Source organism: Meleagris gallopavo, chromosome 5, assembly GCF_000146605.3.
Source record: "Meleagris gallopavo isolate NT-WF06-2002-E0010 breed Aviagen turkey brand Nicholas breeding stock chromosome 5, Turkey_5.1, whole genome shotgun sequence".
Lineage (NCBI taxonomy): Eukaryota > Metazoa > Chordata > Aves > Galliformes > Phasianidae > Meleagris > Meleagris gallopavo.
The window spans coordinates 26,457,645-26,469,884 of NC_015015.2; the positions used below are offsets into that span (position 1 = coordinate 26,457,645).

Here is a 12,240-nt window from a genome sequence, read left to right on the forward strand (position 1 = left end):
GAAGCAAAGAATTTCTGACAACTTTTCATCTGATCCTCATAGCTTCTGTTTTGAAAAGAGTATTTTGACCTACCTGTTCCTGTAGTTACCAGTCCTTCAAATTAACACCACTGATTTCCTGAGAATTCCTACCTGGTAGTAGTTAAAACCTAGATGTCAAGCAAACAAGGAGTATTTTCTGAAGCCAAAATCTATGCCCAGTTGTGAGTCAGCAAATCTTTATTCAACCAAAACAGAGATTGTCTTCATACTGCATCTTCTAATCTCCTTGCCTTTGATTTTCCCAGCCAAGAGATGAAGGAGCAAGATTCTAGAAAGCTATTGGTGGGACAAGAACTTCAATCAGCTTTTGATGCCTAGACAAGAGCTTCAGTCAGCTTTTAACACCTGGATCACATTATTCTATAATCTCCGTAAGTACTTCTTCCTCCTGCAGCCACATGAGGAGAGATGGGAATCCCTTGTTTGTTTTTGCTAAGGCTGTTATTGTTGATCTGCCAGGCTAAATTCCCTGGAGGTTCCCTTCATTCTGACTTTATATTTATCTAGTAATCCTTGACCTGTCTGTATCTTTTAGAATCAGGACTCATCTAGTCCAGTCTAGTCCAGTCAACATGACTTTAGATATGTTTGACCTTCTGTTCTGCTGTTCGAGTTGCTTTTTATTTCACCACTCCTTCCTTGTTTGTTTTTCCACGTATTTCACCTTGCATTGCTTTACTCTCTCACTGCTGTGTGGTCTTTATATCCTTTCCTCTTCTGGCCTTCTGTTGGAGGCCACCCACTGAAGGAATCTGGTCTCTTGGGTTGTTTTCACAAGGGAAAAGTACACGCGATTTTATCAGATATCAGCAATATCAGACAGTGACAACCATCTGATGAGTGCCTGCAGTTCAACAGCTGTCCGGCTCTAACATGTGCAATCAAATGTTTTACAACTGTTAAAGAGTAAACTATAAGAACTACTACGTAATGAAATTAAGAACTTAGTAGAAAGAGCTTTTGTCAACCCCATTGAGGCAAGGAGGGTATTTCTTTAAGTAGGGAGAATCTAGGGAGGAACTGATAGATCTTGAGATGCCTTCTCTGCTGCAGGGCAAAGCCTCCATTCCTAGGTGTGGTTTGCTGAATAAACAGCTGACAGCGGGGGTGTGAAATGCAGCTGGTGCAGCTTGAAGGCTCTCAAATGAGGTTGCTGACAATTGCACATGCCACAGCTGCCTCAGGCTCAGCTTACTGTGGCACAATTAATTTGGGTTGAGAACTAATGCTCTATCTTGTGCCATAGCAGGGCTGGGAGATGTGGTTGCACAACACCTGTGTGCTGTGACCTGCAGTGCTGAGCCACAGCTCACCTTACCTCCCAGGGCATGGAGAAACAGACAATTGCAGAATCTGCTAAGGAAGGGGTGGGAAGTAGGCTGTCTGAGGCCTTTACCTTTTTGTCTTCAGACCACTTATGCAGGCCACTCTGGAAGTAATGCCTCCTATTTATTTCCATGGAAACTACAACAAATACAGAGAGCACAATAGCACTTTTTGATAAAGTAAATTCTTAGCTATGAAACACTATTTTTCAGTGTAGTCACTACTGTTACCTATGAATTTTTGCCACTGAAGGACAAGAACCTGCATGCTGTGTTCATAAAAATCTCCATCACTGAAGTGACCCACTCTTTGATAGCTGGTATGATGGCATCATGGCTAGGAAAATGCTTCTGTTCCCATTTGTGGGACCCACCTGGTGCAACCCTTGAGATATTCCAATGCTGTCAGCATCATTTCCAATGCAGTGAAGCAGATATTCAGCTCTGTACACAGTTCCCTAACCATAATCTGCCAATTCATGTAGATGAGCTGATTGAGACACTATATTTCATGGTGTGACAGCTGTGAATGGCCATCCGGAATGTGTCTTATCTTTTGCTGTCGCCACTTCTGAAATGCATCAGTGCTCACATTCACTGTTTGGTCTCCATAAAAGTTCAGGACGCATCAATGAATGCAGTGGGTGCCATTTTTTCCACATGGAAGAACTCAATGACACACCTTTTCTTCATCCGCACTTCCATGTCAGTTGCTATGTTGTCAGACTGCCCCTCTGCTAACCATCTGCCACACAGCAGCAACATGTCATGGAATACTGGAGGGAGGGTTCAACCTCTACTACCATACCACCAACATCCACTTCTGACATCATAAGCCAACATAATAAAATAGGAGGCATTACTTTTGGAGCAGCCTTCATACAATTAATAGAGACTGAAATTCTTTATTTTTTATTTTTAATTTTATCCCTCCTGAGCTCTCCCTAGCTGAGAAAACTTACTGGCAAGAAGGAGAGATTGAAGGGGGAGGAACATTTCCTTCATTAAAATAATAACCCAATCACCTGTGTAGCCCAAAGCCTTTGCATTTTAATGAGGTTCTGAAACAGAAAGCAGTGTTTATGGCCTCTGTGGGAGGGATGGAGAGAACAAGAACAGACACAATCAGAGGCAGACGATGTCCAAGTCAACTGTTTTCTAACCAAGTGAAGAGCGAGAGGTAAAAATCAAAGCTCTGAAAACTTTAAAATTGCACTGAACAAATGTACAAAGAAAAGTGGTTTGTGAGCACAGCTGGCTCTGTCAGGTCTGTGCCACCTGACTGGACTCTGCCTGCCAATGCAAGCTGAGGTTAAGCTTCACCTTTCTGTGTGGTTGGGCCTCTAGTGTCCTCATCTCATCCTTGCCCTCTGTTTATACTGTATGTAAACGTACTGCATTTGAGATAACTGCCACTCCATCAAAGCCAGGTAGGTGACAGGTTGGAAAGTTACTGAGGCCAACCACAGCAAATATGCTTGCTTATGACTCATTTCCTTTGGAAATCAGGCTGAAAACGAATAAACTAGAGTGATGATTCAGTGCATTATTTGCTTGAGAAAGCCAGGGTTTGAATTGTGCAGGAGCACTGGCTGGTGTTCTAATCAAACGTCTGCTCTTTAATATAAGTTGTAGCAAAGTGCTTCAGATAAAGATCCCACATTGTTCCCAAACTTTTCATAATCCATGTCTGAGCAGTGCACTGCTGGCAGTGGAAGAATGAGGTAGACTGTGTCTGATCAGTGTATGCAGGGGAACTTCTACCCCAAGTAAGGGGCTTGTTTTCAGACACCAGCAACTCAGGAATCACTGTACTAAGCCAGGCCAGTAATCCACTTCTCTGTCCTGACTGTGTACCCTTTTGATTTTGCTAGGAGATATGAGGATATACTGAGAACTATATGATGGCTAACCAAGTTGATGTGAGTGGAATGCCTCAGGAATTCATTTAATAATTGAGCCTTTGTGCTTTTGTAGAACTACTGACACTGTGAAGTCAGAAGGTATTGTAAAAAGGATGATGATGTCATATAAAAAGACCTACGTGACCTGGTGGATGTTAAGTTTATTTGGGATGGAGATCAGTAATACAAAACTTAAAATCATGCTCTTTGGACTTAAGGCAAGAATTTCTGCTTAAATTTGTGAGCTCGTGAGGTAGAAACAGCTAAAGAGGAAAAGGATGTGAATATGCTCGCTGGTCACAGGATGACTGAGTCATTTATGTGACACGGACATAGAAAGGGAAATGAAAATCTCAGGAGTTTATTCATAAATCCAAACCAGTTAGCAGTGGTTATCAAGCATGAAAATGTAATATTTGCTTTACAGTTTTTAGTCTATCTAATATAGCATCGCATGTTCTGATTAGTTCTGTGGCTAAGCCTTCTTTTCTAACGTTATTCGGTTCTTTAACTCCACGATACCTTCTGGCACCGTGCTTAAAGTTAATCAGCCTTGAGTTTAAAAATTTATTTTGTATTCATCTATTAATTTAATTTACCCTCCACCCCATGAGCAAAAATCCTGATCTGCCACAGTCTGAGCCCCAACACAATAGACAGAGATCATATAAAGGAAAGTGAGTGTATTTTCTTTGTGCTTCCAGTATAGGTGAGGATCTTATGCTGCTCTGGTTTCTTTGCAACATGAATGCGCTACTGCGTCTTGAGCAATTAATCACTGCAAATCATTTAAGAGACCAGTAATCTGGGATTTGAATTATGCTAGCATTAAAAAAATATGGTGACTGAAGAAGAAGTTGAGGCTTAACTCTGCACCGTGCTGTTTGATGAAAGAATCATCGCTAGAGACGTGGGATGGAGGATCTTTTATTCATCTGGAAATAAGAGACCAAAAAGAAAAAAAAAAAGGTGCTGTGGCAGAGCAATAGGTATAGCTAGTGCTGACTTATGACAATTATCCTACAGTAACAGACTCCTTTTCTCACAGCTCTGCTTTTGCAAGATTAACTGATGGCCTCCCCAAGTAGTTCACGTTTGGGAGAGGCTACAGCTTTTGCAAGGAGCTCACCTATTACCTAAAAGAATGGAAGAAACATAGGTCTTCCTGTCCACTCCCTCTCTGGGAGCAGGAGCAGGGGGAGGAATGCTAATTTTCACAGCTTCTTCTCTGCAGTTGGCTGAAAGATTGTTCTGTATATCATGAAGATGCTTTTCCTGTCAGGGTGAATTAGTGGGTTTTAGATGGTGACTGTAGGGATAGCACAGCACACTGGAGGTAGAAGTTGGTTAGTCACGCCAGCCCAGGAATAGGCAAAGGAAGTGCTAAGGGTCTAACATAAATTTTCAAGTCCAGACACCTCCTCTGCCTTGAATTTGCTTTCAGGAGTAAATTTCTTCTCCCACACACCGCACTGGGGACTGTGCAGAACAAGGATATACTAGCACTTACTTTCTGCTCTCCTCTCCATCTGCTTCAGGTAACAGCAAACAGTTCTGCTGCCTGGAGTCGAAAGCAAAGTCTTTCAAGCTGGACCTAAGATAAATGTATCAAGCTGAGCTGAGCTAAGTCTATGCATGTCAAGCTGAGCCTTACAGATATATATGAGGCAGGTAGTAAATCTCCACCACTGTGTGATAAGGTTCTACCAAGTGGGCCTTCATCCCTCTTGCTTTACAGAGCAAAATGACTTCGGGCAAGTTAGATACCTCACTTGAGTTTCCTCAAGTAGGAAATGAGCCATTTAGACCCTGATGCGGCCAGATCAGCGTAACACCAGGGGCATGAAGACTGACAGTTGTAATCAGGGCATTACAGGAGCTTCAGAATCAAAATCTGATGAAAACTAGTTTGGTGGCTCTTCGCTGGTTGGCCCAGCTACTCCTTTCCAGCAGCTCCTAGGAAACTAGATCGACGGCTAGATTAGCAGAGTTTTGCTGCTGCCACTCCGATATGAAAGGAGGTGCTGCTGCCGTTGATGCAGAACGATCTTCATGACAGCCCCCTAGACTGGCAGCAAGGAAACGCAACAGACAGTGCTCCTGTGAAAGTAAGAAAGAGAATGCAGAGCAGCAGTGAGAAAAGTACTTGCTTTAGTAAGGCTAAGCATTTACCTGTCAAAAATGGATGTACTGGAGAAGGTCTCACAGCAGAGATGGGATTTAAAGAGCACCAGGAAAGGAGAAAAGGTCTGGCCTGAACTAATATACCACAGGTAAAATCAGCTTTCAGGAATCAAGGGCATCAAGATGCTGTGGGGCAGAGCCTGTGAACACAAAGGACAAGAGAGCCTCACTGGCAAAATGGGGACAGGGCCTGGAAAGGGACACAACTTTGCCTGTGGGGTCAAAAAGTGTGTGTTGTAACCAGGAGGGCGAGCAGAAGGACACAAGTGGGAAGGGCACTGACTGCGTCAGCAGCCCCAACTCCTGAGCTGAGAAACATGATGGGAGAACTGGGAACACGGGATACAGCCAGGGAGAAGCAGATGGTGCTATCCAGTCTATAAGCCTCAGGGTGATGGTGTGTCAAGAATTTCAGAGTGAGGAGAATAGAGTGGATTTTGAAGTAAAGATCATGACATTAGCTGTTGCCTATGGATAATAACAGATGAGCTCTGGCACATCAAGCTATGACAGATAAAATCATCGCTCCCAGCTGTCCCTTCTGCCATGGGTTACTGTAGAGAGAAAACGTGACTGTGCCTAATTCACTTCATGAATTGTCTCAGGATTATTTCCAGCATGGTCCTAATCTCAGAATGGTTATGCTGAGGTGGGACCTCTCTGCTCCAACCCCACCTTCCAGAGCTGCCAAGCACAGCACAGCCGCCTGGGCGGATGTACAGGAGCAGGGCCAGCCATATGCCTTCCTCCCTCCTCCCCACCTCATGTGAGCTTGCCCCAGCTGACGCTACCTCCAGCAATTCCAGTGAAGCTTCCAGAAACTGCACTGACTCTACTGTCTTTGTTAAAGAAAAAAGGAATAGAAATGCTCCAAGCCACCACAAGATTTACCTGCATTCATCTATCAATGTCTTATGTTTACTGTTTTCCATCCAAGATGCAGTGCAGAAATGAACAAAAGGAAACAGATTCCAGAGCAGCTGTTGGTAACAACTTCTTAATTAATGATAGTTAATATTGTCTCTTCTTCAAAACATTTTTAACCCTCAGTTTCAGTCACTGGTATGGTTACTGGAGTAAGCTGAAATCAAGATTAATAAACAGATATATTCTATAATATATAGATACATTTCTTCTATATCACAATTTCTCACCTGCAAAGTAAGAGAACATAGAAAAAAATAAATAGCCAGTAAATTTTCTCAAAACCTTGTTATGTAGTTCCTCTTTCTTAAATTTTGTTTCCTCAGTTTCACGCTCTTTTGCATGCTATTTTCTGTACGATGGCACAGTGTCAGGAAGAAAGTGGGACCTGGCAACACTTAGACCTCCAATTTTATTTATACCCTTTTCTTTTGCTATTTCTTTCCTTAAAGCAGTCTCTTTTATTGGGTGTTAGAGCTCATCCTAAAATCCTAATATGAAATCTTCTGATGACCCTCCATACTTGGAGCATCAGTCATTCTACTCACAGAACACTGATGGGGATGTGCTGCTGAAATGATAGGCATTTCTAGAAGAACGATTGGAGAAGCAAGTCTGAAGTTGGGTTAGAAATTTCTGGGTCTTAGCTCAACTGAACAGGAGAAAAAGAAGGATGCTCCACCTGCTGAACCATGGAAAGGTGGCCCAGCTCCCAGAAAAGAAGGTAACCGTGGAGCTCATGGATGTATCTAGCAATAGGTTGGGAACCAGCTTTGGTTTTCACATGAGGCTTTGTTGAACCACGTGAACCATCTCCAGAGTATCACTGATAGAAATGTGGGGAGGAGGAAGAGGCTGTGACTCACTGCAACTCACCGTGGGACTCTTCCAGGAGGAAACTCCAGGACAGCATTTCAGAAGAGGATGGAGTAAAACTGGGAGGAGGTGCTACTACAGACTTCACAGAAAGCATACCAACACACACCTCAAGGAGGAGAACAATCTGTAATCCTTAGGTAAAAAAAATTAATCACTGCTCTGTGTTCCCGAAAAAGCTCTGTGGTTCTTTGATGCCTCCTGCTTCACTTCCTCTGGTGAGCCACAGTTAGCCTTGGACCCACCTCAGCTCACCAGAACTGCAACTCCTCAGGGCAGTCTAGCATAGGGCTCTGTACTTTAACAACACCTTGCTTCAAGCAATCATGTGATGAGATCAGCTGGGACAAGGCAACTGGGCATCTGGTAGAAGCGGCTGCAAAAACACCTGCCACCACCACAGCCTCAAGTTTTGAAAAGGCTTGGGAAGAAGAGTGACATAGAGAAAAAAATGCGTCTCCTGCCTCAGCAAGAGAAGTGCTGTCAGACATATTCAAATTTGAGAGTATTTCCCATCCCACTCTCTCAATGAATACAAAACTCTTCCCTGAGCAGGGAGAATTTTGTTCTCCAAAATAAAAGGGAATAGGTAAATACAGAGGATTTGTACAGACTAATTCATGGCAGTGGCTTCAAATCTCGCTTATTTAAATACATGTTAGGGTTTGGGCCTATCACTAAAATGCCTCACAGTCACTTGTATTCATTTTCTGTTTTGACTGCACTTATGTGGAACAAGGACTGTGCCGGGTCTGTACAACAGACGTTCCCATCGTTCTGGTTGGGCAGATGCATCTAAACTAAAAGTGTCAGGAAACTCCCACCTCAGTGAAAATGCAACCACATCCTGCTCACATTTGCTGCTCTCTCTTTTTCCCACTGCATGGCATCCTTACCAAGTGGTTGGGGTTTTTTTGTTGTTGGTGGTGTTGGTTTTGTTTTTTGTTGATGCAGCATGTAAAAAAACTTCACATCCAGCAACAATCCAAGGCTGCTTTAAAACCCACAGCAATGTGTCCTGGTAGAGTCTGTACTTGTTAGCTGCTATATACTGGGGTGGGATTTTAGCAGAGGTTCCTTTTGAGGAGTCTTAGTGGGTGGTCAGCGTGGACAAGTTTTAGCATCTTTTCTCATACACAGTTGTATTTTCACTTGGATTAAGGCCCCTTGTCTCAGAGACTACTCTCTGAAGGCTGTACCTGCTGTCCAGGCTGAGACCCAACCTGGATGGCTATGCTTTGTAATACTCTGCAGGTACGTGTGCCCTCTTGACAGGACTCCTGTACTAAAATAAGCGTACTTCAATGGAGATGAACACATTACATTTAATTGACATTCATGTAAATAACAAAGCCTTCCAGCACTCCCAGGAGGTCATCAATGCAGATGTATACACTGAGGTTCAAAGAAAGTTTGATGAAGCTAATACAACTGGTCAGCACAGAGAGGCGGAATGGAACATTCACATCTCCCAGTATCACTCCTCGTCCTTCATTCTGTCTCTGATTCTGCTTTTCCTGCCAAGATTAGCTCCAGTATTTCTGCATGCTTGGGAAAACCAACAAAGGTTTGCTTATCACACTGCAATGTTCCCTCGCGACAAAGCTTAAAACTATGCTTACTTTGTGCATTTTGCTGCTTTGGAAGGACTGGGACTTACACCTCTCTGCAGAGATCCTTTTGGGCAGATCTTCTGAAACCTTCGGGCTGTAACACTGGAATAAATTATTGTTGCATTTAATGGAGACAGTGGTTGCATTTGTAGCAGGTAGATGCTCTCTACCTACTTGTGGTTCAAAAGACATTTTAGCTTCAACTACGCACGAGATGTTATATGAGTGGAAAGGAGACTGGGACACGAGCGGTATTTGGCCAGCTTGTTTTTCTGCAGGCATTGTTCCTACATTCATCTTTATTTTCAAAGAATACAAACCACTGACTTGGGAAAACTCGGTTGAATGCACCACCAGGACTGGATCGTGGTCCCTGTTCTTTATTTTTCAAATGGGCTGAGAGAAGCAAAAAGAGGTCAAGTGACTTCCTCAAGGTCAGAGACCGTCAGTGAGTCATAAAGAAATGACTGTTTGCCTCACAGCTCTGCATTCATTCTGCGAGGCTGTGCACTGCTGGTAGGATTTTTCTTTTCCTACAGCAGTGATTTCTGGGAGCCCTGACCACGCTGCTGCCCTTGTGCCCAGTAACATTTATCAGACGGACATAGGGCAAAACGAAGGGCTCTCAGCTGGGTTGTGCAAATGAGGGGTGAGTCTCTTTCAGGCGAAACTCCTGGGGCTAGCCATGTGGCCCAGCTCATAGTTTTGTGAAGAAAATGTGAGCAGTACTACCGATGGCCAGCAGTGAAAATCTTAGGCCAGCAATTTACAGAAATCACAGGAATTTACAGACCAGAAGGTTCTGGAATCCTGTGTGATGGGGCTTGAACAGTTTAGGTTTGGGGGTGACACATAGCTTCGCAAGCAGAAACTTAAGAAAATACACCAAATATTTTGGGGCTCTGATTAAAGGCAAGAATGAGCTGCCCTGCACTGCAGTATGAGAACTGCCTGTTGAAGGTGCTCTATGTGAATCTGTGACTTTACATTCTGCAAAGCAATAAATGCACTGACAACAGTTCACTGTTGGCCCACATAAAATACAAACCAACCCAATTGTACTCTTTGTGGGCACAACCTTCACCCATCCAATTCTCCCAAATCCCCTCAGGGTGTGTATTTCTCACCCGCTTACTTGGCTAAGTGCATTATAACCGTGGCTAATGTGCTCTTCTGTATGACTCTAAGCAAGCAATTAGGTGTGCACATCTATATTTACCATGCAAAACATCTCTGACAGGTGAATGTGTGCTGGCCGCGTGAAAACAACAGTGCAAAACCAAAGTGGGCTTCCTAACTGCTGAGCTTGGAGAGCAAGCGGAGGTGCTGAAGAAACTCGATAATAAGGACGTTCAGATGACAGCTGCTAATGCTATCAAGTACAAATCAGAGCTAAGTGAAAAACTGTCTTCTCTAGAATTAACATGTATGGCTGTTATCCTCTCTGCACTATGCAATGCAGATTTATTTATTTTAAAAACAGCTCGAGGCACCCAGTCAGTGCTCAGAAGCAGAACGCCCTGCGTCTCCTCTCTTCCCCGCATCCAATAACCTCAACTGCTGCTCCAACAGCAGGCAGTGGTGCTGGAGCTCACTGTGTAGCAGATCCGCTGGCTGCTGCTGCACCACTCCCTTACAGAATACAGCCCCACTGCTGCACCTCGTGAGGTTTCTATTAGGAAGGTGTACTAACTGTTATGACAGTTCTGGAGGAGCTCCCTCCCACCCCTCTCCTTCCCTTCAGACGCTAATTCACAGATCCCCCTGCTAAGCGGGAGCTCAGGGGCTGTGCTGGGAGGAGCAGCACCGCAGTTTGTTCAGCTGCACGCTCCCCTCTCCAACAGGGGCACTTCCTTCAGGCAGCGCAGCACACCCTGCTCGGCGTCTCCAGGACAAATTCTCGCTCTCTGCTCTCCGCTCTCTGCTGTCCATCTACCAAAAACAAACAGTGCTGTGGGCAAAAGGGCACCCTGACCTGCTGCCATGTTACCCCAGGGAAAACACTGCCTGCATCTCTAGGGTTAACTGTTGTCATCTCTTCTTGTGTTCACACCAATTAAATTTAGGTGAAATCTGTTCAAATCTAGGCTAAAGATGGAGCAGGTTTCTCACGTCAGAATGCTACCACTGACAGAATCAAATACAATCAGCATTGAAAAAAATTCCCCGCAGAAACCAGAAACAGCAAATAAATGGACAACGACCATCCTGCAGAAGGACCCTGCAGGCACTGTGCAAACCTCCAGCGAGCAGAACTTGTGCGTGCAGCGAAGTGCCGCTGGGGTAAGCCCAGCCCTTCTGCCGTGTCCCCGCTGTGCCTCGGCAGCAGGCAGAGGTGTTCCTGGGAGTACATCTGCAAACCCACAAACACTCCGTGCGGAATTGTTCATAGTAGGATGGGCTCTGTATAACTAACTCCACTCATCTCAACAAGCCTTGCCACATACAATGGGTTTTAATAAACCGGCGAACAGAAATTCTATGAGAGGCAAAATTACAGCTGTGCAATTATGCTATCACTCTGGAATCTCACCTGCCTCTCCCTCCTCGCGATTTCAACAGGCTTTTGAAGGAGGAATATCTGGAAATGTGATAAATGGGGGCTAAATTGTGCCCCTCCGCTACATCCCAAAAGGCACACTGAGCATAACAGATCGGCATGGATTAGACAGGAGAAGGCTCTGGCTTGATGCTTCAAACCCGGTTTGCTTTATTCTGCCTCTTTTTTTAGCCCTGGACAACAGGAACCAAAGCTTGCCAAGTGTCTAGAAAGCCAGGAACCAGGCGGCGGTGACAGCTGACACACCAGTGTCCTGATTTTCACCATTTTTTCCCCAAGGATATAAAGGGTAGTGAGTGACCCTTCATCCTTCTGAAAACAGCAGAGCTTTATCAGTTTTGTCATTTTGCGCACCTCACTGAGGCTACAAACCTTCCCTACCCTCTATGTATGTAGACACAAGTTTTTGTTTTAGGGATGCTTTCGGGCTTGGAAAGAAAGCATCCATGTGTTTCCCGGGAGCAGAAACGGGTGCAGCTCCTCAGTGGGGACTTCCGAACCAGACCTCAAAGTGCGCCGATCCCCGGCCCTCCCCTCCATCTTCCCGCAGCACCTCTCCCGAGCAGATGGGAGGGATGAGCCCACGTCTGCTGGCCGCAGCTGCGACTGGCGCCTAGCGAAAAGCCAGCGCTATATTTGCCTTCAACTTTTATAGCTAAGGGGCCAGAAAACGCCTTTGGTACCCAGCGCTATTCGGAGCTACTGCAGCAGCACCCGATGCCTTCCTCTGCTTTGCCTCGGTCGCGGTGAGGGAGGCTCCCCGCCGTGCCGCCGCTTACAGGACCGGCTTCGCGCTGCGGCGGGGACCGGAC

At 44.9% G+C, this 12,240-nt stretch overlaps 2 protein-coding genes and 1 long non-coding RNA gene across 4 annotated transcripts in view; 2 read left to right on the forward strand and 1 right to left on the reverse strand.

Moving 5' to 3' along the window:
• The window catches only part of MAP3K9 (mitogen-activated protein kinase kinase kinase 9), a 102,625-nt gene extending 90,602 nt beyond the window's left edge, over positions 1–12,023 (forward strand). The window contains exons 14-15 of one of the 2 annotated variants that reach the window (XR_004159910.1): positions 288–413; positions 10,109–12,023. The gene's annotated coding sequence lies outside the window, so the exon portion shown is untranslated. Of the gene's footprint in view, positions 1–287; positions 414–4,809; positions 6,432–10,108 lie in introns of those variants that run through there. The other variant, XR_004159909.1, reaches the window with a different exon arrangement.
• LOC116216669 lies at positions 8,561–10,109 on the reverse strand. The gene is made up of 2 exons (XR_004159912.1): positions 8,878–10,109; positions 8,561–8,803 (listed from the first exon to the last, which is right to left on the reverse strand). It is a non-coding gene; the product is annotated as an uncharacterized LOC116216669 (long non-coding RNA).
• MED6 (mediator complex subunit 6) overlaps positions 10,963–12,240 on the forward strand; it is a 27,913-nt gene continuing 26,635 nt past the window's right edge. The window contains exon 1 of the mRNA XM_031553633.1: positions 10,963–11,151. Within this exon, the coding sequence (XP_031409493.1) occupies positions 10,963–11,151 (189 nt within the window). The remainder of the gene's footprint in view (positions 11,152–12,240) is intronic.